The sequence below is a fragment of the Syngnathus leptorhynchus genome, chromosome 16, assembly GCF_054491065.1.
Source record: "Syngnathus leptorhynchus isolate UIUO chromosome 16, UIUO_Slep, whole genome shotgun sequence".
Taxonomy (NCBI): Eukaryota; Metazoa; Chordata; class Actinopteri; order Syngnathiformes; family Syngnathidae; genus Syngnathus; species Syngnathus leptorhynchus.
This window is the reverse complement of record NC_141210.1, coordinates 6,672,192-6,699,669: the sequence shown is the minus strand read 5'-3', so window position 1 is coordinate 6,699,669 and position 27,478 is coordinate 6,672,192. Positions and strand designations below refer to the sequence as shown.

The 27,478-nt window shown below is 38.4% G+C and overlaps 2 protein-coding genes and 1 long non-coding RNA gene across 4 annotated transcripts; 1 reads left to right on the top strand and 2 right to left on the bottom strand.

Moving 5' to 3' along the window:
• Positions 1-328: 328 nt before the first annotated feature.
• On the bottom strand, positions 329-3,243 carry LOC147044477 (uncharacterized). 2 transcript variants are annotated; one of them, XR_015068504.1, is made up of 4 exons: positions 3,227-3,243; positions 1,711-1,954; positions 1,307-1,484; positions 329-604 (listed from the first exon to the last, which is right to left on the bottom strand). It is a non-coding gene; the product is annotated as an uncharacterized LOC147044477 (long non-coding RNA). The 2 variants fall into 2 exon arrangements; XR_015068503.1 differs by having other exon boundaries at positions 329-1,484.
• Positions 1,047-4,721, top strand: nptx1l (neuronal pentraxin 1 like). Its single transcript, XM_085933952.1, has 5 exons — positions 1,047-1,490; positions 1,757-1,964; positions 3,118-3,362; positions 3,440-3,619; positions 3,707-4,721. Exons 1-5 carry the CDS (start codon positions 1,047-1,049, stop codon positions 3,926-3,928), a joined length of 1,299 nt encoding a protein of 432 aa, XP_085790078.1. The 3' UTR covers positions 3,929-4,721.
• A 10,284-nt stretch (positions 4,722-15,005) lies between these two features.
• sec14l1 (SEC14-like lipid binding 1) lies at positions 15,006-21,798 on the bottom strand. Its single transcript, XM_085933739.1, has 17 exons — positions 21,665-21,798; positions 20,754-20,957; positions 20,560-20,646; positions 19,606-19,755; positions 19,252-19,383; positions 18,952-19,080; positions 18,695-18,854; positions 18,337-18,446; positions 17,653-17,842; positions 17,345-17,433; positions 17,188-17,258; positions 16,945-17,116; positions 16,307-16,441; positions 16,093-16,227; positions 15,641-15,892; positions 15,350-15,528; positions 15,006-15,266 (listed from the first exon to the last, which is right to left on the bottom strand). The coding sequence occupies exons 3-17, from the start codon at positions 20,620-20,622 to the stop codon at positions 15,161-15,163; spliced, it is 2,073 nt and encodes a 690-aa protein (XP_085789865.1). The 5' UTR covers positions 20,623-20,646; positions 20,754-20,957; positions 21,665-21,798; the 3' UTR covers positions 15,006-15,160.
• Between the last annotated feature and the right edge of the window lie 5,680 nt (positions 21,799-27,478).

Below are 27,478 nucleotides of genomic sequence, written 5' to 3'. Positions count from 1 at the left end.
TACGATACACGACCCATTTATGTGTAATTGATGGAATACATCCATGACACATTAAAATCCATCCAAGCACCTCCCTCCCTCAAACACTTTTGTTAATCATCCTTTTCGTGCCTCCCTATTCCTCCTCTCCTAATACATCCATTCTAATCTGACCGACCCAATAGATTTTCATTGCTAATTGAATGTTCTCATTTTAGGATTCGGCACGAGTTGAATGATGTGTGCCGAATGGACAAAGGAGAGTCACAAATGTGTGCTTCTTGGATAATGAATGTCATGATATTTCATTTATTAATTTTTTCAAAACACTTATCCTCATTGGGGTCACAGTTGATAGCATGCCAGTTTGAGGTTTGATTATTGAGGCTTTACCCTATTGCGGGTTTTTATGTCGTGAACTTCGCCTTTTTGGACCAGTCAAGAAAATGTCAATTAAAATAAATAAAAAAAGATATTCAGAGATTGGTGGGGGGGTTTACTGTATACAGTTAGAGAGAAAGAAGTCATGAGGTTTTGATTGTGTGTGTGTAAAAAGTAAAGGGCATGGCAAAAATGCTGTTCTTTGGATGGCGCTGTCCTTGGTCCTGAAACTCAACTTGCAATTCTGCATGTGCACATTTGTGTGTGTGTGTTGGGGAGGGAGAGGGAGGGGGAGAGAGAGAGGGAGAGAGCGAGAGAGATGTGTGTTCACAAAAAAACCAACAACACAAATCATGCTGCATTTAGCTGTTGTCTTTCCGCCTTGCGTAAACAACAATCAGCCGCGATAAAGGACAAGTAGTCAAATGATAGAAAAATTGAACATGTGCAAGCCCGGGAGCAAAATGGAGGGGCTTTTCTTTGGGAAGTGACGCTGCCTATGGTGCCTATTAATGAGGGACTCAGATTCCCTCCCCTCCGGTGGTGATGCAGTGAAGCTGCTCTGCGCACAAGCATGCTCTCTGTATAAAACGGGTCCTCCTCCACACACGGATTACACTACACACGAGAAGTCACTGGGGCTTCTTTTATAAACCAAAGCCAACCGCAGACCTCCAAAAGCCAACATGCAAACTCCAGACGATGTGAGCTTTTGGAGATTTTTTCTATTTTCATGCCTCTTTTTGCAGAGTTCCAGTCAAGACTTTGGAGGACAGACGCAATTTATCTGCACCTCGGTCCCAAAGGATACGGACATATGCGCCGCCACTTTGCAAAATAGCGTCCCGGGTGATGATTTGAAGAGCACCGTGGTGCAGCTGAGGGAGACGGTCTTGCAGCAGAAGGAAACCATCATGAACCAGAAGGAAACCATCAGAGAACTGACCTCAAAGTTGGCGCGATGTGAGAGCCAGAGTGGCGGCGAGGCAGGGGAAGGGCGTCCCGGGGGTAGGAGGAAAGAAGCTGGCACCAAAAACACCATGGGGGATGTTTCCAGGGGCCCCGCAGACACTTTGGCGCAACTCTCGCAGACTTTACAGTCCCTTAAGCAGAGATTGGAAAACCTCGAGGTAGGGTGGGAGACATTGCGATCAGGCTTTTTGAGAAAATATGCATCAAGATTTGATCCAATGCAATGAATTATTTACTCATTTACTAATAGCTACGACACATTATATATTTTTACACAGCTGCCAGAATTTGTGTATTGTTTCTTATGCATGAGCAAAACTTCAAATCTTTTTTATGAGCAGTATCAAATTGCTGCCGTGCTGAGAATAGATTCCTCACCTAAAGCTCAAAGTGTATCTATCTCTCCTCCTTTCCTTTCTCACAGCAATTCAGTCGAAGTAACAACTCGGTGCAAGCCAACAGCCTCAAAGATCTGCTCCAAAGTAAAATCGATGACTTGGAGAGGCAGGTGTTGTCCCGAGTGAATAGCATTGAGGAGGGAAAGCCCGGACTTCGAAATGAGACAGAGCAGCGTGGGAGAGTGGAGTCCACCCTCACGTCTCTGCACCAGAGGATCACCGACCTGGAGAAAGGTACAAATACACACATGAGAGGACATCTGGTAGGTCCTTCAAGTACAGAACAAGAACTGTGGGGGTAAATCGGATCATTCCATCATCCCACGAGGGAGCAAATATTTTTGGAGGCTTTACTGCTCTTCCATCAGATTAAAGCATTTTATCCCTCCATTTGAAACCTAAACCCAGAAACGTGTTCATGTGTTTGGGACCGGGCTCTGATTTCCTGGCAGACACAAGTATTCATGTGGCAGCGAGATGAAGGTTGAAAACGTCACCTCTCCTCGGATGTGCATATCCAATTGAGATTAAAAACAAATCCAGAGCATCGCCATCGTGGATTTGTTGTGTAATGTATAATTCCAATGTAAATCTCCAGCGTGTTTGCACGAGTGTGCTGAGAAGGATCCATTCACTGGACACTTGATTAGGGATACTAGCGCAATCTGAAGAGGGATGACCAGACAATTTAAATATGTTTTAAATACTGAAACATTTAAGATTAAGTAGCTACTGGCATTTCTTTGTCCTTGGGTCATTGGGTGGCCAAGGATATCTCTCAATGAATCCACACCCCCAAATGTTTTTCACAAAACCCCCAAATTATTCAGAAAACACTAAAAAACATTTATTGTATGTTTCCAATGAGGGATGGAGGGAAAAATATGAAAATACCCGAAATCTGGCACCTGGGGAAGTCCAGTGCCCCCCCACAGTCCCCCCTCTAGCTCAGTCTGTGAAGATACCGTACATTTATTTGCTTTCTATTCAAACACACCCATCTTAACTTTTGAGAATGAACTAAAGTGAATGTTAGACATCTTTACAAAGTATTTTGATGTACTTTTGTACATTTAAGGTCTGCCTGTCAAATATTTTTTGGGGGACCAATTAAGTGCAATTGGATCATTTCTGACCATGCACCTGATGAATCACTGGTATACTATATTTGGAGCTTAGAGGTGTTTTTTTCATATTTTGGCCTCATGTAGAAGGGCAGATCTAATTCCATTGTGCGACTGTACCGAATCAAATGTTTGTAAATGTCAATGTCTAAGCTAACCAAATGGAAGCGTGATTGAGGAAGCACGTGTAGCAGCATTCTGCAAAATGTCGACATCATGCAAAATATATGCCACGCAAACACATTTCCATTTCCTCTAAACAGGTCAGCGAGAAAACAGGCCTCTGGATAAATTCCAGCTCACATTTCCACTGAGAACCAACTACATGTACGCAAAGGTGAAGAAGAGTTTACCTGAGATGTATGCACTCACCGTTTGCATGTGGCTCAAGTCCAACGCGTCTCCAGGAGTGGGTACGCCTTTTTCATACGCTGTTCCCGGTCAGGCTAACGAGCTGGTGCTCATCGAATGGGGAAACAACCCCATGGAGATCTTGATTAATGATAAGGTACTGCTCGTTTTTTTAACTTTTGTATCGGCCGGGCTCGATTGAGGTTGACGTATTGTTTCGACACTGCCGTCAAGGTTGCCAAATTGCCTTTCCTGATCAATGACGGCAAATGGCATCATATCTGCGTGACGTGGACCACTCGTGATGGGGTCTGGGAAGCTTTCCAGGATGGCGTCAAGAGGGGGAGCGGTGAGAACCTGGCACCGTATCATCCTATAAAACCACAAGGCCTGCTGATCCTCGGACAAGAGCAGGTGATGTTATCAAATTGTCACAAAATTGACCAAAATGGTTTTCCCAATCAATATTCAGGGATTGATTCAATCTGTATTTTTTTACAGGACACGTACGGTGGAGGGTTCGATGCCACCCAAGCGTTTGTGGGAGATCTGGCTAACTTTCACATCTGGGATCGGAAACTATCCGTGGGAGAAATCTATAATTTGGCAACTTGCAGCAGCAAAGCACAAGTGGGCAATGTTTTTGCATGGCTGGAAACCAACCTTGAAATTTACGGAGGTGCCTCTAAGTGGACATTTGAAGCTTGCCGCCACCTCAACTAAAGAATGTTGTGGTCAGAAGGTCTGTAAAGGAATTTGAAGGCAGTCACTAGATGCTGAGTTGAAAAAAAAAGAAAAAAAGAAAAAATAAGCGAAGCCTTTTTTAAAACCAGATTTCCTCTTTGGGAGAGTTTCTGAGTAATGCACATTTGCAACTTTATGCGATGTGTAAAATGCACGACAGGTTCTCCGATGAACCGAGGATGCTTACGACAACACAAAGAAAAAATTGAATGCAGCAGAAGGTCATGTAGTCTTTGTAAAAAAAGACGTCCTGCGATTCAATTTCCTCGAGAGATTCTTTTTTTTTTTTTTTTTGACTGCCAGGGATTTTCACTGTGAAAATGGACAAGGCGGACTTCTTTGAAGAGAATACGTTGCTCAACAGACCGCTGGGTTTCCTCTCTTGCTTTTCACCCCCCCCCCTTGCTTGACGTGATTTCGTGTGAAGAAGGGTGACACGCCCATTGCCAACATTCAAGCCCGAGTGCCTTGGGCTGTTGAAAAGAATCTCAGCGCATTCCTGAGTGCTTGTCTGTCTCAAATTATTTTTCTTGAATTTCATTTGATCCGTGTGTTTATCAGACCACTTTAAACAAAGGCAAAGGGGTAGTCAAGGATAAATCCTGAAATGCAATTCATGGGGCATTTTGCAGAATGTTTGTACATTATTAGGAATGTTCTCTGTACAGTAAACAGCATGTCTTAACTTGTGTAAATGCTGTGTAAGCATCTACTGTATGATCTTTGCTTTTACTGTTGGATTTTCAGGTGGAGATTTTATACTGCATTGTTATATGCTTAAAGCATGGCAGCACTAACAGATGAAAAAAAATTCTAGTTTTTGTAATAAATTGTGATACTTGACTCAAAAATGTGTTTTTATTATTATTTATTGAGTGCCGAGTTTCTGTCACACAGATTATGAACAAGTGGGCGGACAGATGCTGTTTTTCAAATGTCGCTATTGAATATCCAACTTTCAATCTATAGATTTTCTGTGGAATAGACATTTTTTTCCTTTTTGGTTCCTTGTAATTATCGGGGTGATTTGGCTCCACAACGGTCAGGTCAAATGTTACGCTAATTGCTTTTCCATTCACTGCTTGGTTGTCTCCTTATCGAGTGACCTTTCACCGGACACCAGACTAACTAGGGAACATACCAACGACACCTAGTGTGACTCTATGACGCTTGGATTTCAACGGCTTCCACACCGAGAGATACAAAATTAAAGTTCTAGTCTTAATTGATACAGTCTGCTAAATTTCAACAAAACCAAAACATATATTTTGGTGCAGTGCAATCGTCTAACTACTCCCTCCCTCCCTTTTTTTTTCTTTCAGCCAGGGGTGAAAAGACCATAATCAAAAGTCACAGCAGGGTAGTAGCAAATATCACTTCGTGGAAAAATGCTTACTGGGCTCTTTATAAGGGAAACACATGAAATGTGTCACAGAGTGGCTGATGAAAAATTCATGACAAGGGAGAAGGAAAACAAACACGAGCTGGATGCGCATGGACTTCACTGGATTGTAACTGTCCCACTGAGGTCGAGAAATATCTTTGGACTGTTGTCCTAGACATGTTCGTTATTGTTTTTCATCCAAAGAAATTCATATGTCTTATATAAGTTTATAGAGTCCTTGCAGCATGGAACCTCTCAGAATGCAATATGTTAGTTTATCATTCTTATATTTCTCCTGTTCAATTTTATTCTAGTTCAGCTTTGGAATTGTTTAGTTTAAAAGCTCTGTAAACAAATTTCCGAGCCCCAACATCTGATTTTGAATGTGCTATGGGTGAAGTCAGGGCCACTGTGCGTTTGGAGGAGATGCAAGAAGGATTTGGCGCACATGAGGGACACATTCAAAGTTGTTCTTATTCTCAGAGCTCCTTAAAACCGTATTGCTCAACCCCCTTTGCGACCGAATGCATAATTAATTCTCTCTTGACGGGGGAATTTCCTGAACCAGTTGGCCATTTGAGCCTCAGTCCACATATATGCAAAAAAGAAACTGGAACAAAAACACTTGTGAGGGAATGCATCAGTAGATTGACTCAATTAATATTTGAAAAGTTTAACGACAAAAAAAAAAAAAAAAGGCTCTTGATAATTGCGTTTATATATTTTGTTTTACGACGAATAAAAAGAAAATGTGTATGTCAGTGAGAGTCGTAAAATGACCACTGGGTGAGACCAAGATTTCTGACATCAGGCAGTACGTTTTGCTCCGGAATACCTCCAATCTGATCAATCGGAATACGATTAACAATCGGCCGAACATAAAGATAATAGGAGATGAAAGAGAAAGAAAGAAAGAGAACGTACACAAAACTTGACCCTGATTATTCCATCTCTTGCCAAAAAGCTAATGATGAGCACATAAAGTTTCACAGCAACCCGCCTGAGATGATTAAAGATTAACAGCTCAGTTTCCTTACAAGAGAGAAAAGCAGGCCCACGTCCAGCATCCTGGGATGTGCTTTGCCTCTGAGCACACCGATAGATAGACGCTAATTAGAGCAAAAGTCCATTTTTGAGAGAATCCCAACCATATTTAAACCCAACATATCTGAAAATAAAAAGAATAATGATCACAATTCTACAATGACTTGAATTGATAATATTAAATGATTGATTATCATAATCCACCTCACTCTCCTTGCCTTAAAATAGCCACTTTCCCACCAGGTCCCAGATATTATCAACAGGCATCTTGCGACAGAAGCCGGCGCAACAGGCGTATTTTTGACGCCACAGTCCATGTAAGCTCTGGGAGCTATGCCAAGGAACCGCTTTTCATGTTTTTCAGGTCAGTCATAGACAGCATGATCCCCCCACCACCACCACTTCTGCATCACTCTTAAAACAGAACATGGACGCCTGCAGTGCCTGCACTTGACAACCAATGCTAACAATAAGAATAGCAACGATGACTGGGCTGCTCATGTTCTAGTCGAACGTGACAGGGGCGTTATATTTGCTAATGACTTCTATACCTCCTGCTGTTTTACAGAAAATGGCGTGGGTCACATACGGCAGACTATATACTTTACCAGGAGTGAGTCACTGTACATGTTTATACTGGAGGTAATATTCAGTTTCCAGTCGCAGCCTAGTCAACTGATGCTGGGAATCTTCAGGGTGCCAAGTCACAAATTAATGTAATCTTCCCTCGTTAACTTACACAGTAAAGAGAGAGAAAAATATATATCAGTCATTTCTTTCCACAAGCACTGATTTGTATCTGCATGTATTTATTGGAATTCATTTGTTGTGTTGAAAATGATGTACACATCAATAAATATGATGAGAATTTTAAGAGTTCTGTGATGGAAAAATATTCATATCATTTATCAATTCTAGCCACATTGAAATGATTATTAAGCATTGCTAATGTTGAGTATTTTGCTTATCAGAGAGTTTTGATAGCGATAGCTGGTAAAGAGTGATAGAGATTCCTAAAAGTGTCGTACGCAGTGACAACCGAACTACCCAGACCGGAATTACATGACTGTTTCATCATTTATAGCCAGGGAGCTTCCAAAATAACACTTCAGTTTCATAGCAATGAAATATCACAGTTGAGAGGCGAGAATAAAAGAAGATCTCCCAAATGCTCGCTCAATTCAGCAATCAAAAATGTTTTGTTTTTTCATTTCAACTGTGTTCAATATTAATACCGTATTGGCCCGAATATAAGACGACCCCGATTATAAGACAACCCCCCCCTCTTTTTCAAGACTCAAGTTTGAAAAAAAGTCTTTGTCTAGACCCCGAATATAAGAATATTTTCAGTTTTATTTTAATGAAAAAAAAACCTCGTCTTATATTCAGGCCAATACGGTATATGATGATAAAAACGGAACACCAACAACGAAAGATAATCACGTTACATCTTATTGGGTCAGAGAGCAATTATTTGTATTAGACTCAACCGGTTGGTGTCAATCTGGTCTGATCAATGTCACATGTCAAAAACTGTGCGTGTGTGTGACAATGTTTGGTTCTGAAATGACGCAAGGAGGCTTGTCCTCCTAGCAGGCAATGAGGCAGGCACACAGTGGGACAGCTTCGTGAGCCATGAATAAATCATGAGCTCAGAGGCACCAGGAACAACTCTGGGTATGCGGTGTGAGACTTTAACTGAAGCAACCTGTCAAACGAGGTCAGGATTGTTTACAAGCACCCGGCACAAGGTGGGAGAATATACCAAAAAAAAAAAAAAAAAACAACTACAACAACAATGGTGCAGCTGTGCTTCAGAAACGTTATTTCCCAATTGTATTTGTGGCCATAACTTTGAGAAATCACAGTCATAATAGCCATTTAAAGATGGAATCCCCGGTGATACATTAAGGTACAAGACAAATGCCTTACAAAGTTTTGTGCTCGTCATAATATTAAGATATGAATTGGACCGCATATTTTGTAATGTATCTACTCTGGCATTGTGGTTTGTTGTTGCTTTTTTTAATCCAATTACTTTTCATATTTCTAGCAATGATTTCAGTGTTCTGTCTGTTGACCAAAACTAAACTATATTCTCGATTTATTTTACACATAAACTCAACCTTGTTGCCTTGAATTGGTCGAATTTTTCTCTTGCCGGCTTGTTAAAGTAATTTTATTGGTGCACAAACTTCTTTTTCTTGAGCTGCGTTAACTGGCTGGTGAATAAACTTCAATCAATAAAAACTTTCAAGTAAGGGTGAATTTTCCCGTGCTATTGTTCTTTTGTCATCAGTTCTAGTGCAATAATATTCTGTGGGCTGTGAGAGTAGCCGGAGTGCCATTGACAGCTTTTATCCTTAAAGTCCTTTGTGGCTCAGTTCGACAGGCTTACGAGAACCAAAGCATACTCTCCAGTCTGGGTTTAATTGTAGTCTGTGATTTCAAACAAGATCCACTTACCAGAAAAGTGTTTGGGCTCATTATTTTCCTTTAGATTAGTCAAAAGAAAAAAGAAAATAAATAAAAATAAAAGAATATATATACGTAAAATTATATATTACAAAAAATATATATATATATTTTTTATTTTATTTTTTTCTTCCCCAGAACTGTTTTTTGAAATGTAATATCACTAATTACATGGCTTTAGAACATCCTTCCCTCGGAGTCCAAGCTTATACGGGATCAAGCTGAAAAGGCCAAAGCCACAAGAGAGCTTGATCTCTCCCATACTTGTCTCGGCATTAAACCTGCATCCATTGCTCAAATGCTGTCACGCTCCACTACCTTCTAGCTTCTTATAATAACCATCCTCTTTATCTTTGTCTCGTGTTGCTCCCTGCAGACCTTCACAAGGCGCACATGACACGCAATGATATCTTCTTTGTAAAGAAATATACCAGGGTATTGTATCAGGACCCAATTATCAGAGTTAGATGGATGAAAGTGGCTTCACCCATGAGGAGGATGGCGGGAGTTATTTGAACCGCTTTGTTGGCGCTGCTATTGATCGGGGAAAAAAGTCACAAAACATGTCATCAAACGCAACTAGCCAAACGTATTGCAACATGCGTACATTGACATTTAACAAAAGCATCTTCATTAAAAAAAGAGCCGTTTGTGTTGGAGTAATCAAAGCTATAACATCTTCCAGAGAAGTTATAGCTGATGGTCACAAATCTAATTCACTTCTAGCAACATCAAATACGGCGAGGAATATAAACAGCAAGCCAACAGATTCCAAATCAGAGCCTGACTCAGATCTATTTAAACGTAAATTATGCTTGAGCGAATGATGCAGCAATGGGGGAGGATGAAATCATCTCAATACGGGTCGAGCACTTTCCCATGGTGATGAACTTTATTGCAGCATATCCACTGAGTGTTAAATTGAGAAGCCATTAGGAGCCAAATGGATCATTTTCGAAATGCTTTTTATACACAAAATGTGAAAGGAGGAAAAGCATCTTAAATAACTACGGAATGATTGCAGTCGTTAAAACGGGCATTTTGTAGATATTCATTGGAGTAGCTGTGGCTTAAAATATTTTCTGAATTTTCTCTGTCCTCAATGTTTATTTTTGAATACTGTGTCATGGCAATACTAAAAATTTGGTCACATGACATTGCAAGTTCAGCCCTTGGGCACTGTGATGTCATTTTGTTTCTCTTGTTAAGTGGAAGCATCTTAATTATGAAGCAACCTTGGGAAACAATCTTTTTTTTTTTTTTTTTTTTAAAACACATTCATGGACTCCTTCCTTGATCCCCAGGAAGAGACAATTGTTTGATTGAAGGTTCTCAATTGCAAGTGGCACAAAGACATGTCATCATGTGGAGGTAGCAGAGAATAAAGCTTCCATCATCTCCTGTGAGTCACATTGCAAGTTATGGGCAGGCAGGAAGACCTTAAGAGTTTGATCTCTAACATTATTAGCATTTAAATGGCATGTTATGTGACTGGAGAGAGCCTAAGCAATGTGAGATGACGGAAATCTATACAATGTTGATAGACAAAGCTTGAGGCTATTCTCCAGTCTTATTTTGTCCGTCATTCTCCTCTTGCTTTTTTTTAATTTATCTCTTTTTTAGATGCAAGCGCTTTTAATCAACATTTGGCAGTATTTATTTTTTATATATTTTTTTATTATCAAAGTTTGGCAGTACTTATTTTTTCCTATCATAAATAACTACTATGTTTTCCAAAAACAGATTAAAAAGAAAATAATTGCTGCGGTGTCATAAAAGTGTCACTGGGTTTGCGGGTAGTTTTAAAAACAACAATTACAAAAGAATCATAGAATCAATTATCACGGGATCATTTTTTGTGTGAGCTATAACACACATTATCAATTTGCCTTGAAGCATAAAGAAAAAACACATTGGTGAATTCATTCTTCTTTTTCTTGGTAATATAACAATAATGTCCAATATTGGAATGTTGTGCGGTGTAAACAATTGCTAGAAAAATGTTCCTCAGAGTCAAGGATACATTTATGAGGGATGTGACAGCAGAAAAAAATCCTACAGCTATTATCACTTGACAAAAGGATATTTCACGTGAAAAATTATTGTGTATTGTGCCCAAAACAGCATTTTAAAATGCCGACTGTTCAAGGTTTTTCTTTGGCGGTATTACAATTAAACAATGTGCACGGGGATTATTATTGTGTTTAAAATTATAACTACTTATTCTTTCAAAGGTTACATATACACTTTTGTGGCCATTTCCAAATTTGTATCCTATTTTTTATTTTATTTTTAAAATTATTATTTTTTATTTTTTGCAGTGACAACATGATTAGATTTTTACCATTCAATTTCCTAAATTAATTCTAATATCCATTTAACTGTAGGTAACATCTGCATTAATCCACAATCGATTCCTGGAGCAAATTGATGTATACTATATTTAAAATGTAATCTATCCTTTTTGGACCACCTTACATTCTATACAATATTTCATTATTACATTTTGAAGAAAAGACAAACATAAAACGGTGATGATAAAGCAAGTGGTACAAATTGTTAAACAGTGAGACATTCTTTCATATTGGATTGTGTTTCCTGATGCTAACAAGCGTGTAATAGGCTCAGCTCTCCTTGGCAGAAAAATCCTCCAGTCTCGAGGCTTAAGTCACACTTTAAGGCAATTAAAAGCACCATGCCTGAGCCCGATGGGGATTGACAATACAGCTACTCTCTGTTCATCTTACTACCATGGCGGTGACAGGAAATTGTCTCAGCGGAAAGCTCAAAGAAAAAAAAAAAAAGAATATGGTCATTAAACACAACGGATTAACCACAATGTGGTCGATGACTTGGAGAAGATGGTGAAGAACACCAAAGGTGAAATTTCAAGTCAATCAAATTCAAATATATCCCGCACACATCAACAAGCAGGCTCCTTGACAATCACTCCTTGACAAAAGTCTGAACAGATGAAAAGTGACTGAGAAACAAAACTGGCAGATGATCCCATGAGAAGCCCCGCAGCTTTTTAAAATGAGAACTTGCCTTGATGGCCTCGCTCACTTCATCGCTAATACCACCTTCGTACCTTTATCTACCGTCTTTTGCTCTCACGCATTTTTTGCTCTTCTTTATCCTCATAGTCGCAAACGAATGGTCGCTGAGCGACAGTGGCCTGGTAGGTTAAAAAGGAAAGACAGACGCCTTCAACTTCAATCTTTTGTTCAGTAGCAGACAAGATTTGAAATGACTGCGGTGTTCTATTGATAATTGCGTCTCATCGGGGAAAAAATGTGGAGGCATGAAGGTCACCTGCACTGTGGATGTCAAGAGAGACACTGCGGTATGTTTTTATTTTCGTGTTGTGTCTGGAATCATTATAAAAGTGTTTTAAGGAGATTCTCAAAGCAAGGAAATGATTATTTTTGAGTTGTGTCTTTTTTTTTTTTTCAGATTTGATCACGTGCCCTTGCAGAGTCTCTGCAGCATGTTGGTCACGATTTCTACCTGACGCGAGAATAGATTCTCTTTCCTTCGCCAACTCTCATCGTCTTGCAACGTTACATGTGAGATTTGAGCTGCTGCTGAAATCAAACACTTTTCGCTTTACTTTTTTTTTTTTTTTTTTACATAACATCACATTTGCCAGTGACGCTTCATTAAAGCATGATTTTCTCTGCCTAAACATGCACGCAACACTGTGGCATTTGTAAATATATTCAAATCTATCATTTAAAAAGATGCTATCTTGAAGAAAATCATCTCAAGCCTAGATCCAGTCCAAATGAATTATCCCAACACAATATTGTTGTCACATACCACATGAGACATTTAATTTCCATCAGCTAGCTATGAGGTGAAAGATGTTAACCTTCACATGGTTAAGCCTGTCGGGGATTGTATTTTAACTGCATCAGGCAGATGAGTGCAAAAGATCTCACAAGTGGCTCGTGATCTAATTGCCAGGTGCTCCCGTCGTGACTCACAGGAGTCTTAAACCCAACAGCCCTTCCCATGCAATCAGAAAATCATTGAGTTGGTCTCAAAATAAAAAATAAAAAAAATTAAATAAATATAAAAAAATATATATATATATATATATATACATATATATATATATATATATATATATATATATATATATATATATATATATATATATATATATATATATATATATATATATATATATATATATATATAAGATATATTATTATACACACACGCATATTTTTTCATTTCTATTGCACAGTAAGGACAAAATATTAGTCATAGTTTACTATATGGCCTTGTTTATATAAACACAATATGCAGTCACAGTTTGCTATCCATATGTGATCAGCATGAGATCCAACACAAGAGCTAAAACAGTATAAATAAACTGTAAACTGCATAATTGTAACCATAAATGAATTATGTTGTCACTGACGTGCACAGTATAGTAAGAAAAGAAGAAAGCAAGGTCTTGTGTTAAAAAAAGCAATAAAGCAACATTGGGCTGTCTCTTCATTGCAAATGAGGCCAGCGCTCAGGCGTCGTCAGCCTAAATTGAGGCCAGATTGATGGTCTCTCTTATTGTGGGGAAAAAAATCAATGCTGGAAGATATGAGATTTAGTGTGAAGTAGCTGAGATAAGTAACCGTGACTGCATCCATTTGTCTGAGGACATTTTAATTAGGCCTACTAAAATCATGTATTAAAATAAGGGTTCCAAACGAGTCATTGAGATTAGCGGTCAATGCTAAAAGTCCTGCCTTTCAGTTTTTCATCCATTCAAATCATCTCATTTAGTGAGAAATTGGCAATTTCTGTTATATGGACAAAAATCGTGACAAAAGAAATGAAGTATAAATTACAGGACGCATGACTGCAACTTTATTTTTCATTTTAGCAAGACATTTAGCACAGTTCTATACTTCACAAAGTTGGGGAAGACCATGAACTTATCTAAAAAGTTCAACTAGAAAATATACTACCCAAAACTTATTTTTCTTTCCTGTTTTTTTAGGTGTCTTGAACAGATTAATTGGATTTACATGATTTCCCATGAGAAGCATGCTTTAGTTTTTGTATTCATTTTTTTGGGGTATTTAACACTGCAGGCAAAAGTCTATGAAAGTCAGCCTACTGATCAATCAACATACTGTTGAAAAGGGTACTTTACAAGTAAAAAAATAAAATAAAAAAATCTCCAAATATGTTCTAACTGTTTAAAGTTTGAGTTTAGACCGAGAAGCAGCATACATTTGCCGATCGAGAGACAACAAAGAAAATTTAATCAAGATTGAGCTGGGAGCATATGTTAAGTTTATGGATATTAAGGTTTTATGTAAATGCATTGTGCATCCAAAATAATAATAAAAAAAAAACATCTCATGGTTTTCAAATTAGCAACCTCTGAAAACATGTTTATGCAAATACTTCAATCTCATCCTGCATCAATTTATGGACAGCTTTTGTGTATTTGTTGTTTTATACTTACAACCAAATTTCATTCTATTTCCCAAGTCTATATTTGAATGCAGATTGTATCTTCTACCTTAATGCGAGTCAATCAAGGCACTTCTTATCAAATACTTCATGCAAGGAGCAATCTGGAGTTTTCCTTTCCAATCATCCACTTATTGCTGTGGAGAGGAGAACTATTACAGCTCCACTGCAACACAGCCACTGCAGACATTTCTTTCCTCCATTTCAGTATAAAGGCTCTCTAGAGGCCACGGCAATGTATGCTCTTGTAATGAATTCTTTATTCAAGCAACTCTTCTATTCCTTTGCCGAATGAGCTGGAATGGGGGGAAAAAATGTATCTGCTACACATTTGGGACAACGAGACTTTCAAAGGATGATGTTTCTAGCAGTCTCAAGTAAATCTGTTGTTTTATGTCATTAAAGATGTTTGATTTCAGCTCAATATAAGGATTTGCATCAATTCGCAAAATGTATGCGGTAATATCTTGGAGTGGAGTTTTTAATAAGTGGTAAATGGGCACCAAAATATTAGAAACACCCCTCATTGCTGGGTCATAGTAAAATATACAAACGGAGGATTGAACATTTTCTGTGCAAGAGAAGCCTGACATCTAGTGGACAAATGTTCTGTGCAAGAGAACCCCGACATCTAGTGGTCAATCAAAGAAATTCAGTGACTGCCTTATCTTTTGACATGCCGTTTATTGACCTATCAAATGCAGTGAAGACCGTCCAATGATTGATTAGACTTGGCGGAAATTTCAAATCCAACACAGGTTGACTACAGCGAACCTTCTGCTACGGAAACGATCCAATTCGTGGATTCCTCGACGCTACCTTGAGACAGTTGAGCTGGCGTGTGATTGACTAGAAAGAGTAGTGGACACGCTAAGTTGAGAAAAACCACTATGACTGGACTCTAGACTGGTCATGGATCCCCTTTGAAAAACACACATATGGATTTCTTTATATTCTCTTCGAAAACAAACACACGCACACATCCGGGGAATAAATGAACTAACCTGATGTCTTGGGAATCCAGCACCTCTGTATAGTACATAATTTTACACTTATGGGAGCAGACCTGCAGAGAGGCCAGCACATCATCCACGTAAGACAGACTGGAGGCCGAGGCGGCCGGGGCGCTGTGAAAGCACCACTGGAGGATGTAGTAACCAGGCCAGCGAGTGATGTGGGAGCCCTGTTTGAACAAAAGGCCCAGGCGCTCGATCAATATGAGTGAAAGAGGATGGCGCTGGATCGTCTTGAGACATGTTTGAGAGGCCAAAAAAAAAGAAGTGCGTTCCATTTACCTGAGCACTCTCCCCCTCCTTGCATGTGAGGGATTTCTCCACCAGGCTGTAGTCCCGACCCAGTACCCAGCTCTTGTCTAATAGCTGCGGATTAACAGAGCCTAAGGATGTAAAACCGTGTGCGGCGATGGTGTCTTTTTTCGGTGGTTGTGGAGCCCTTTTCGAATGGTAGATGTTGAAGAGCACGTCTCCTTTAGATACGTCAAAGTCCCATGTGATGACAGAAGATGCTTCCACGATCTCAATCAAAATCTGAAGGCATTTCGATCGGATGGGAATAAAGAACAGAACAGTCAACTGTACATTTTGTAAACGTTCTAACTATTTCCAGTAGGTGGCGGCCTAAGCTTATAATGTACTTTTCATTATGCCCGAGTCTTCTTTGGCAGAGAAAAGAACATTTAGTTTTACATTTAGCTTCCATCAGTGTTTATTTAGATAAGTGACTGTACCTCATATGGAGCTCCCTTGAAAATACTGGCACTTTTATATATGGATTCTGTCAATAATCCATTGTCTTCCATCTCCAGCTCCTCTGCTGTCCGATACAAAGACTTGGGGACTAAACCTCCATCTGGAATGTCACACTTGAGAGATAAGGAAATAAAATAGTAAGCTGACCATAAAACAACTCAAGTGCCTCTTTATGGATTGAACAAAGCTCACCACGCACTCTCCTCCTAAAAAATCGGGAATAAACGACTGGTCAATGTAGTCCACCAAACCTCCTGGACCTTGGTAGTCACTTGCAGCATACACAAGGAACTTCTTACGGGTGTTTTCATTGATCAGAGGGCTGACCTGCAAGTCAGAACATCAACTGTGAAATACAATATTGATGCAATATTCATAGGATAGCCCTAATGTCATAAATAATGCATTTTTTTTTTAAAAAAAATTATTTTGATCTTTAAGATCAATTAAATGTTCTTATTATGGGTAATAGCCTCAACCGTAAAAATAAAATATATAATAATAAATATATAATACAAACAATGTATATATAATGTGATTAAAAATATCTATACTAAAACATTTTGTTTGCTTGTGCGCTGTGACATCCTTTCATTCTATTCCACATTTAACATTCTCGAGAGGTTTGGAAAACATCAAATAAAGGCCACCACCATTATCTGTCCATCCAGCATCGCACGGTGTTATCATGTGCAATCTTTCAATAACAATGAATTGTTGACATTTTCCAATTTTGAACAAGAATGGCCAATTATATTCCACGTGGTGACCTTTTTCAAAAGAGCAAAATATTAGAAGCATCTCTCTTGCATATATGGATTTCTCCTCACCAGGGTCCAGATGACAGGAAATATTCTGGGTGCTTTCAGCATGAGCAGGCGACCCAGCGTCTCGGGGTAGTTGGCCTCCACAACTTCAATGATCCTCAGTAGAGCCTTTAGTCCAGGTCTCCACAGATGACGCATGTTCAGACCCTCCAGATCCACCAGGCACGTCCAGCACCTGGCGCGCATGATATTTTCACCATTGTTTCATTTTTATAATTTACGACCACAAAGAATGAATTCTGGCACCGGATTGGTCGACCGAAGAGTGCCGTGTTTTCCTCACAGCGCCGCAGTCCCTCTTCATTGATGGCGACGGCCTGGGTCACCAAGGTAAATGTCAGCCATGAAATCCGTATACAAAACAGGCTGAATGGTGTGTAAATGTGGGCTTAAACCTTTTCACCTGCTGAACCAGCACCTCCTCTGTCAAGGCACGCATTAAACCCTTTGTGTCCATGTGACCCAATCGCAATATGTAGAGAGGTCGGCCATCTAAACACAAACGTATTAATAAATACTTCCATCAAAATTAAATTGGAAAGAAATATTTTCATTAATTGCTGGTCTGTGTTTGACACGTGGGAACTATGACGGCTGCTAAGTTAATCATCTACATGCCGGTTCAAGCTTATCTAGTTGCACAAGGAGTAACCCCTTCTCTAAATATGCAGTAAAAGGTAAATAATTAAAAAAAAAAAAATAAGACTGTGCCTCTGTCATTGTGGTGCCAGCCTCCACTGTAATAGTCCTGGAGAAGTTGAGGACGCTGCCATGAATCCAGTAGGAAATCCACTTGATGTTGCTTCCTCCATGTAAGCGATTGGCACAGAAGCTCTCGAGCTTTGTCAAAGTTAAAATCCGTTAAAATCAGAAAACGCAGAACATGTTGATCCTTTGGACTCTGGAAAGCCAAAAAAACAAAAAAGATTCACCACAAGATCACCATAAAATATAAACCTACTGACTTAAGTTAAATCAATAGGGCTGTCATTATCAAATATTTTTAGAACTGATTATATATTATAATATTTTATTTTTCATTAAAAAGTGTATAAAACATGTTCCCCCTATTTATTATTTGGTATTTTTTGTTGATTTTCCGTAGAAAAAGCAAACATTTACAAATGTCTCGTTTTGATTCAACACAAAATATAATGGTTTGTTTTCATGAATAAATAGTACAAAAAAATAATAAATAATAGCTGTTGAGAAGCAGACATAAAAGGATTTGGACAATTCTAAGATAAAAAAAAATGGCTCTAAACGATTACTCAGGTCAATTAGGTTGATAAATCGATTCAGCGCTAAAATATACCAGGGAAAGCAGCAGATAAGTAAACAAAATGGATTGACATGGAAAAGTGACCTTATCTGTTCAGACAAAATTTATAGGACCTTGCCCTTGTTGGTTTCCTGGAGCCACTGCCGCAGTCGAATAAGACAGCTTTCCTGCAGAGGCGTTAAATCACCAAGGTAACGTCTGATGTAATCAGCATCCAACTTGTCTGCAGGCCAAAACACAGCTTCAACTTAGCACATCGTCCATTGCATGCATTACAGAAAGTCTCGGGGCACTTTCAACCTGAATGAGAAATATCATCGACATGCTCAATGGGAAATGTTCGGACACGTCCAACAAACAGGGATGGTGTTGCTCTTTTCTCGTGCAACAATCCCATTTTTGTGCTTTGTCATCAGCTACAAAAGGCAAACCAAGAAAGTCAAAATTTGTAATATCAAGGTTGCCACCTACCATCAGCAGAGGTAGTCGCTATTTCTGTGTGGTGGTCCTTGTCATCTTTCACACAGTTTCCGGGGACGACTCCCGAAGGAGACGGCGGAGTCCAACGAGGTATAAACGTTATCCCTTCTTTTTCCAGCTCGTTCAGGTGATACTGGATAATTTCTTTACCCTACCAACATAGATCATACATCAACGGAATGGTAAACATCAGCCGAGACGTTTTTTTTTTTCTGCCCACACAACAAATCATTCCGATCAATACCAACCTTTTCAATGCTACTAGCATATTGTTTCATTGCTATCTTCTCTGCCATGCTTTCAAAGCCAAAGAAAGATTTAACATCGAGACTAGCTGTTTGCTCAAAACATGTCCATTCCTCATTCTCGGGATGAACCTGTGAAGTAAGACCAGAATTTATGATGACGCTACAAAAAAACCAAAGTCAACTTTGTTGTCTCAAAATGTAAGACTCGTTTTAAATGGCACAAAGTCCAACATTGGACTGACTGGTGACGATACAAATCTGGATTGATTTATGTCATTTGGATTGGATAACAACTCTCACCGTGTATTTGCAGCACTCAGACGAAATGACCCTGTTGGAAAACGTTTCGTTCAGGACCTCAATGACGAGAGTCCGCTCTCTACGATTCAGGGTATTCTTTTGGATGAAATATAGGTACTCTATGCCAGCAATCTTGGTGGAGAAAAACAAAGCAAAAAAGATACAATGTGGTGGTTATAAAAAGTCTACAAACCCTTGTTCAAATGCCAGGTTTTTGTGATACCATGAAAAAAAAAAAAAAAATGACCAAGATTAATTATTTAAAAACATCTTGCATTAGTGTGACCCACAAACTCAAATAAAATAAAAATATTTTATATGAAATACAAATAAAGTAGGATGTAAAAAGCGAACCCGTTTGAGGATTCGAGGTGCATCAATGTCAATAGTGCAGCGCCTCTCGATCACCAGCGTGGAGCCATCCTGGCTTTGGCTCTCGCTGATTATCTCGCTGTCTACAAACACTGGGATCAATGTACACTTCGGGAATCTCTTGTTGTAAGCCTGACAAAGAGAAGAAGTCAAAGTAGCCACAGTTAAGGAGTGTAATTTACTGCCGTACCGACAAATCAGAAGCTGTCGACAAACACAGAAGATCATTCCGACATTCTATAAAGTTTTAAAACCAAAACGGGCTCATCATAATAGCATTCAGGCACCTTATTAAAAAAAAAAAAAAAGTGTAATTAGAACAGTTGGTAGGAATACCGACTGCCAAAGGCAAGCTGAGAGGAGGTCTAATGAAAAATCTTGGGAGTAAATAAAAAAAAGTCTGAAGGGAGAGACGATTTATTTAGTCTCAAAGGAGTTGGAGATTCTACAAGAAAGTATTATTTTATTATCCCTTAGACGTAGGAGACTTACTTGACGAGAAGATTCTCATGGAGTCAAACAAAGTGTCTGTAAATGTTTACTCGCACGATGTATTGAAAATGTCTGCGGTCAAAGTGTCACGGTTATTGCGTAAGCTCGGTTTAATGTATAACGTCGTCAAGGAAAAGCAAAAAAGGAAAAAAGCTGGTCGAAATATACGTAAAACCGCTATGCTGCATAGAAAGTATCAATACGACATTCAATCAAGCTAATCATTTCAATTTTGAGCTGCGTGTGCCAAAGTGCTGTCACATTGGCACCTCCAAGCTGTCAGCTGCTCAGTTACGTAACCGTCTGTCAACATTAAAAAATAAATGAACAAATAAATGTCGACTGGCTACGACAAAATAAATAAACCTGCAGTAAAATGCCAATTGTTTTCTTGCATGACAATTATCTTATCGCAGGAATAATATTAATGATAAAAACACTTACGGCTATTATCAACTCAAATGGATATTTGTAGACCCGGACAGGCGACTGGTATTCTCGCACCATGGCTGTAGCTCAGTCAGTCAGTCCCTGAATAAAATCAATGACATGCTTTTATAACTGCTGATTATATTTGCAAAAAAAAAAACAAAAGTTTTGATAAAACCCCATACAATATTTGAAAGAGTGTGACTTACAGGATGTTGATCCACACGTTTAAGATGTTTCAAGTTAGAGATTCATTTGAATGCCGTCCACAATCAGCTGGCAGATGAAATCGTTTTTTTTTTTTACCTCATTGAGTGTTGTAAAACTGAAAGCACCGTGACCAGCTGGTGACTGTGAACTCCGCCTCTTTCTAGCCAACAGGAAACCACAAATCCGTGTCGGATTTAGTATCTCTGGTGGAAGAGGACAGGTAGGTAGGTAGGTTAAGTAAATGGAAGCTAAGACAATCGATGTTCACAGCAGTTATGAGTTAACACAACTGAAACTGTCATCTTTGAATGGGAAAAATTAAATAATAATGGGAAATAATTGAGTTGTATTTCTATATATACATGCACTTACTAGGATTTATGAGCTTATTGAAAATACAATAATCATTTCAAGATGAAACTCAAAGTGAAGTGGACCTCTTCAAAATGGGTCTACTTCAGTTTTTTTTTTTTTTTTTTTGCTCAGCTTGCTCTAACAACGGACGGAATGGCCAAAATCACAAGGACGTCCACTTCTATGCCTTTCTAATTTCTCTGGGTTTTTGTTGGCTGACTACCCTCTGGGAATATTCTATTTAAGTCTTCCAAGGGTAAGATACCTTTTAGAAATTTGAAAATGTTTTCCTATCAAGATGTCAACAGCATGATGAAGATGAACAATTGCACAATTACTTTTTTTTGTAATGACACTATTGCATTTGAATAAATACAGACATGGATCTGACAATAAACATCCACCTAATGTCATTACATCAAAAAGGGGAAAATAGACTTTTGACATGTTCAAAGTAAACAATCCATTTGATCAAGGCGTGATATAAGTTAGATTTCGTTTTATAGCAAACTACCCAAAAATAAAGACTAGTTTACAAAAAATATAGATATATTACCATGTTGCAGCTTGCAAGTTGACCCTTGCAGACGTTGAGCGTTAAAGTTCAGTTGACAGCAACGACGCACTTCCTGGAGGCAACCGGATGCCACATTAATATCGGAATCGTTTTTTTTAAATTATTATATCCGCCGTCAAAATAAAGAAATCGATCGTTATGCGTAAATAGTGTGTGACGTGAGAGCGTTTCACCATCTCAAAGCCAGCCTGTTGACGTCATTGGCGTCAACTGACGTCATTGCTCAAGGGTTACTGTTAGTCAAGCAATAACAATGTTTTTTATATGGATTGTAATTTTTTGGGGGATGCTATAAGGTATTTTGTATATTTTTTCACCTGTTTAATTGGTCAATGTTGAAGAAACAATATTAGCCAGGTTAGTTTTTTCCTAGTTTCACATTTATGCACACATCATTAATACATCACATTATAATAATAATTGTAATAAAATCAAGTTGCACATTTTTAACAATTATGATCTTGACAATTGCATTCACATTCAGCTAGGATGTGAACTATGGCTCGTTTTATTTCCCATGATAACAGAATACAAGAACCAATCACGCTGAAATTGCTTTGGAAAATGTCAACTTCCCGGTTGCCTAGCTCATTACTTAATTTTTACTTAATTATCACCTGTAATTACTCTAGATGTCTTTTGAGAGGCATCACGTTTCCTCCTGTCCTTTCAGTTTTTTTGCTCATTTTTTTTTTTATAGAACTCTTCCAATAATCATCATCACATAAAACCATCGCAGACAACAAATACTGAACTTTACAGGATTTGAAGTAAACAGCTCCCAATTTGGTATCCACCTGTTGAGAGAACTACATTTTTTATTTTACACAATATAAAATATCTTAATTTATTTTAAATTGAAAATCATCCGCAAAACCAACGAAGTATTGTAGTTCATCTTCTGTCCGCTAGAGGGGCCCAGTCAATTATGATCATCACTTGAATGTGTGATTTACATGCAGGGGCGCGTCAAGCCAAGTAAGTAAGTAATTCAACGTCAAACTCCGCCACTTATTCACATCAACCTCACAAGATATATAACTGTCATGTTTGTGCCCCGGGGCTATCACCTTTTTTTTTTCTCCGTAAGAGAGAGGCAATACACCAATGTCAGATTAGCATTTATATCCAAAGCATGTGCCCTACTTTATTCCCTGAGCTGCAGCACCAATAAATAAATAGCACTCATATCCATCTAACATTGAGATGACTCCAGTTTGTCAACATCATAAAATAATAACAATGATGAAATGTTACATTATTATTATTATTAAGTAAGGCAAGGATCAAAAGAGACGATGAGTCTAAATGCTAAATATATTTTGCTATTAAATAGTGGCTTCAGTTCAAATTGAATGAATGTGCTACTACATATTCAATACATATATATAAATGTCATTTTCATTTTCAAAAATACTGAGAACAATTGACATGCCGATTTAACACAAACGTCATATGACCTTAATGCCTGTTTATGCTGCATGAAGAACACATTTATTTTTGTCATACTTTCATCTAACTGGCACATCATGAAATGCAAGCCATGCTCCCCTGTAATGTTTCCCATCAAACATTGCCAACATAACCTGCCCCCTACGGAATCAAATCAAAATCCAGAAGACAGATGTGATTTATGAAAATCCTTCGCCTCACATTTCCAGAATAAAAAGACTTGTGCATAAGAAATCAAAGACACTTCGATCTAAAGAGGAAAAAAAATGAATACATTTAGCTCTATGAATAAAAAAAAAAAGATTCTACACTGGAATAATTACAATTGAGTGCAATATATTTCCCCTTTGGATTAAAGAGGTTTCAGCGAATACAAAACTGAAGTAGTTAAAATAGAAATAATGTCTTTGCTTCTTTAGTGAAGCGGGAGAATTATGCGGCGGTGAGTGCAAAACGGTGTCAAGTGAAGGCGCTGCTCATTAGGAAGTATAATCCCATACAACTGTTATTTAACTGCTGCTTCAATATATCTACACACCGATTGACAGTTTCTCATTGTACCAACTTTGGTTGACAATCACATCGCACTGGAAAATACTGTCGATCAAGGTTACCACACAAGTGCTGATGCAAGCGCAGAGTTATGGACGGAAGACCTCAAGGACTTCAAATACTCGAAGAAATTTGGCAGCGGGATAAAAATAAAATCTCTACATACTGAGGTGAATTTTTTTTTCCTGAAAAAATATTATGTCATAATATAGCACGAGTTAATTTGAGTCTTGGGGGGAAAACAACGTTTTTTTTTTAAGTGCACTTAAAGCACTCCTTCCAAAATTACAATCCCCAAATTGCCATCATGAGAATGTTTTTTTTTTTTTTGGTCATGCAACAAAATGGACAATTGTCAAAGAAAGTATCTAAATAAATCATTTAATTTGTACAACACAAAGCAGCAGGGCAGCCATGGAGAAAAACAAAACAAAAAAAGGCTGTTAAGCATCCCTGCGTCATCTAATGGGGGAAAAAAAAGCTTAATTAAAAAGTCTGCTTTTCCAAAGATAATGCCCAATTTGGAGGCTTTCATTTCAGAATGTATTTCATTTCTCGGCCTTTTATACAAACCTCTTCAAACACTTTGGCGCCCTAATTGAGCAATTAGATGATTAGAATTGCAAGCTGTGGTTTGATATATACCAATAATATCCTATTTTTCAACCTGATAGTGAGTGTCAATCAAACCTAATTATTATTATTGTAGGTTTTGTACATTTTGTCAGATTGCGACTCCACCCAGCCGTTACATAAAATTGCTTACATGACATTTAGACAAACCGGCAAAGTCTGCCGACAGATGTGATGGGTGCAGATGGAGACATCAAACCAGCTCAAATGAGACCAATTAAAGCAATTACACGGGAGATTACGTGAAAGTGATGCGTCACTCATCACATGTTTTTTGCCGCGTCATCGAATTAAAAAGAAAGCGTGCATGAAATAGTTTCTTCAGAATAAATCGTCGTGGTGATCAAGATCTTAATGATTACTCTCGGCATGGTATACTCAAAGAGAAGTTCACATCTAATATTTATTTTGCAGATCAAAAATGACATTGATTTTTTTTTTTTCCTATCCAATGATGCTTAATCAATTGCGGAATCCGTAGCAACGTTCAATCTTGGGATTTGATTAGTTGTGTGTTACATCTTTTATTAAAGACATTTCTGCAAGATGGAAATACACACAAGTGTGCGTCAGAAAGATTTAAAGAAGATCTTAATGATTTAGCACACAGATGTGAGTTTTTGGCAAAAAGTCCATTTGTAGTTTTCAAAACACCAGCACGACTTTAAATGGCAAGAGAGCCAATTCAAGAAAGTCACGATATGTTTGGAGTCCTGCAGCTCCATTCGGCCTCCATCTGACTCATCTGCAGGCTTTTTCACCTCCAGCATTGATCCAGAGGTTAAATAACACATGAGAAGTTGCACCATGTTGTTTCCAAGCAGCGCAGCATATTCTCATCCCTGCGAGAACTTTGACATCAAATGTTTTGACAACCCTGAACTGCAAAAAACATTTTCTTTTTTCTGGCATTTCAACGTGATGAACTTTGTAGTCCTCGGATTGATGTTTTGCGCAAGGATCACTTTAAAGTTAAATCATCACAAAGGCCTGATGCATCCTGTCACGTACGGCTAATTCTTTGCTGTCATCTCTTCTCCTATTTCCGACGTCTGATTCACTTGCTTGTCTGCATCCTCTTTTCAGTCAATCCGTTGGTTTCATCCGAACGACAGACAGTTTTGTCTCCCACGTGGAAAATTCTTTTCACACTCAATCACCTCAATGACAACTTGACAGTCCACTCAGACTAAAGGGTCAGCGGGTGCAGATGAAATGCCTATCAAGCGTTTCGCTATTTCTTTCTCCTCGTCTCATCGCTATCGCATGGTGTCTTCGGCTTCTTTATTTGTCAAGGCTGATTATTCGGTGACCCCGGAAGAGTCATAAGCCGCAGATGAGCAGGCCTCCCTTGTCAAAATTGTGTCAGACTGTGTTTTCTGGGTCTGTTAGGCAGTTTTGAAGTCATCCGATTTAGTGCTACATATTATTTCACGTTAAAATACTTCAATCATTTCAGAATCGATTAGACTATCGATTATTCCATCGATTTATCAAATACCATTTTTCCCTGATTACGGGTTATTCATCATTTAGTTTTATTTGGTATTATTTAGTGATTATAAACACGTACAAACTATAAATAAATGTTTGACCCTGAAAATGAACAAATATATTTATTTCTCAGACCAACACACAATTCACATCACCTATTATATTTTCCCCAGCTTCCACTTAACCGGGACCAGCAATCAAGATCCAATTTAAGAGCTCTGGCAACAATTTTGTTCTTTCAAAAAAAAAAAAAAAAAAGCTTTAGTATGTTCATGGTTGAATGAGGTATCAAAATAAATAAGCAGCATTTAACTACGATAATAATTTTCCATACCTATTTCATTTTCTGTGACGAGTCTTAATCTCACATACCATACCAAACACATTTGTTACCTGTACGACAAATAATCAATGTCAAAAAATGGCACACTTGTTACCCTGACAACGTTTGACAACGCATGTCAAAATGATTCTATTTTGCACAAAGATGAAAGAGACAACACTGCTTGGAAGAAATTATGCTTTAGGGAAAAAGCTCTCAGTAGGATGCTGTGCAGTTCTCCCACAATAGTGAACATACTGCACGGATAATTATCAGAGGAAGGCACGCTTGGGGTCTCAAAGTGTTCCGTTGGTCTAGCCCAAGGGTGTCAAACTCATTTTTTTTGTGGGCCGCATTATTAAAAGTGAAGACAATTTGCAATTCTAGTAATAACACATGCATTTGATGCACAATTTGTCTTCGCGGGTCACATAAAATGATGTGGCGGGCCGTATCTGGCCCCCCGGGCCTTGAGTTTGATACCTGTGGTCCAGCCCATTGAAAATACAGAGCCCTTAAGCAATTTGATAAAAAGGAAACAAGCCATCTGTGACAAATGCAGAATTGTGCCTCTGGTTCTGGAGCAGCCACGGACAATAACGATTAAGCGACCGGGGGAATTTTTTTTGTTCTTTTTTAAGATGCTTTTCCATTGCAAGGATGTGCCAAAGCAATTTTGGACTAGCTGCACCTTCATGCGAGCTTAGAAGCACCCACGAAGAACTGTTCTTTTTACATGAGCAAGACCTCGGAGTGACTACCGTTAAGACGGCTCCTGATTCAAACGGGAAATTTGACAGGTTAGCATGAACGGGTTGAATAGCGTGCTGAATAAGCCACTGCCTCAAGGCCGCTATATTATCATACCTAAAGTGCGACGAAGGGGAAAAAAATGAAACTATCAAAAGCTTTACCTCAACTGTCACTTTGTGAAGACAATCAATAATTCAATAAAATGACCCCATACAATTTTATAAGGTAGAAATAAAAAAAAATATATATATACATAAAAAAAAAACATTGATCACAAATAATACTGATCATTTGATTCTGTTGAAATATTTTCTTGACTGTCAAAGTGCTTCAACGCATATAAAAATTGCTAATCTGAAATTTTTACATTGGTCTAACAAGTTACACTTAAATATATGCTCAGTGGAATGCGTGTGTTTAAAACAGATGGATACAATCGCTTCAGTAACTATGCAAATCCTGACAGTTTGCATTGATGGTGTAATTTCTAGCAAGATATCCGTGAAGCAGCTTTTAACACCATCTGGGCCGACAGACGCGGCGGCGGCTGCGACGACGTCACAATTCTGATGGGTTATGGTGTGTCG

What these genes read in the sequence shown, in the direction of transcription:
- nptx1l (XM_085933952.1), top strand. Translation starts at nt 1,047, where the DNA reads ATGCAAACTCCAGACGATGTGAGCTTTTGGAGATTTTTTCTATTTTCA. An exon ending in AGAGATTGGAAAACCTCGAG is followed by an intron (nt 1,491 to 1,756) that starts GTAGGGTGGGAG and finishes CCTTTCTCACAG; the next exon opens with CAATTCAGTCGAAGTAACAA. An exon ending in GATCACCGACCTGGAGAAAG is followed by an intron (nt 1,965 to 3,117) that starts GTACAAATACAC and finishes TCCTCTAAACAG; the next exon opens with GTCAGCGAGAAAACAGGCCT.
- sec14l1 (XM_085933739.1), bottom strand. Translation starts at nt 20,622, where the DNA reads ATGGTGCGAGAATACCAGTCGCCTGTCCGGGTCTACAAATATCCATTT. An exon ending in CATTTGAGTTGATAATAGCC is followed by an intron (nt 19,756 to 20,559) that starts GTAAGTGTTTTT and finishes TCTCTTTGTCAG; the next exon opens with GCTTACAACAAGAGATTCCC. An exon ending in CACCTCGAATCCTCAAACGG is followed by an intron (nt 19,384 to 19,605) that starts GTTCGCTTTTTA and finishes TTCTCCACCAAG; the next exon opens with ATTGCTGGCATAGAGTACCT.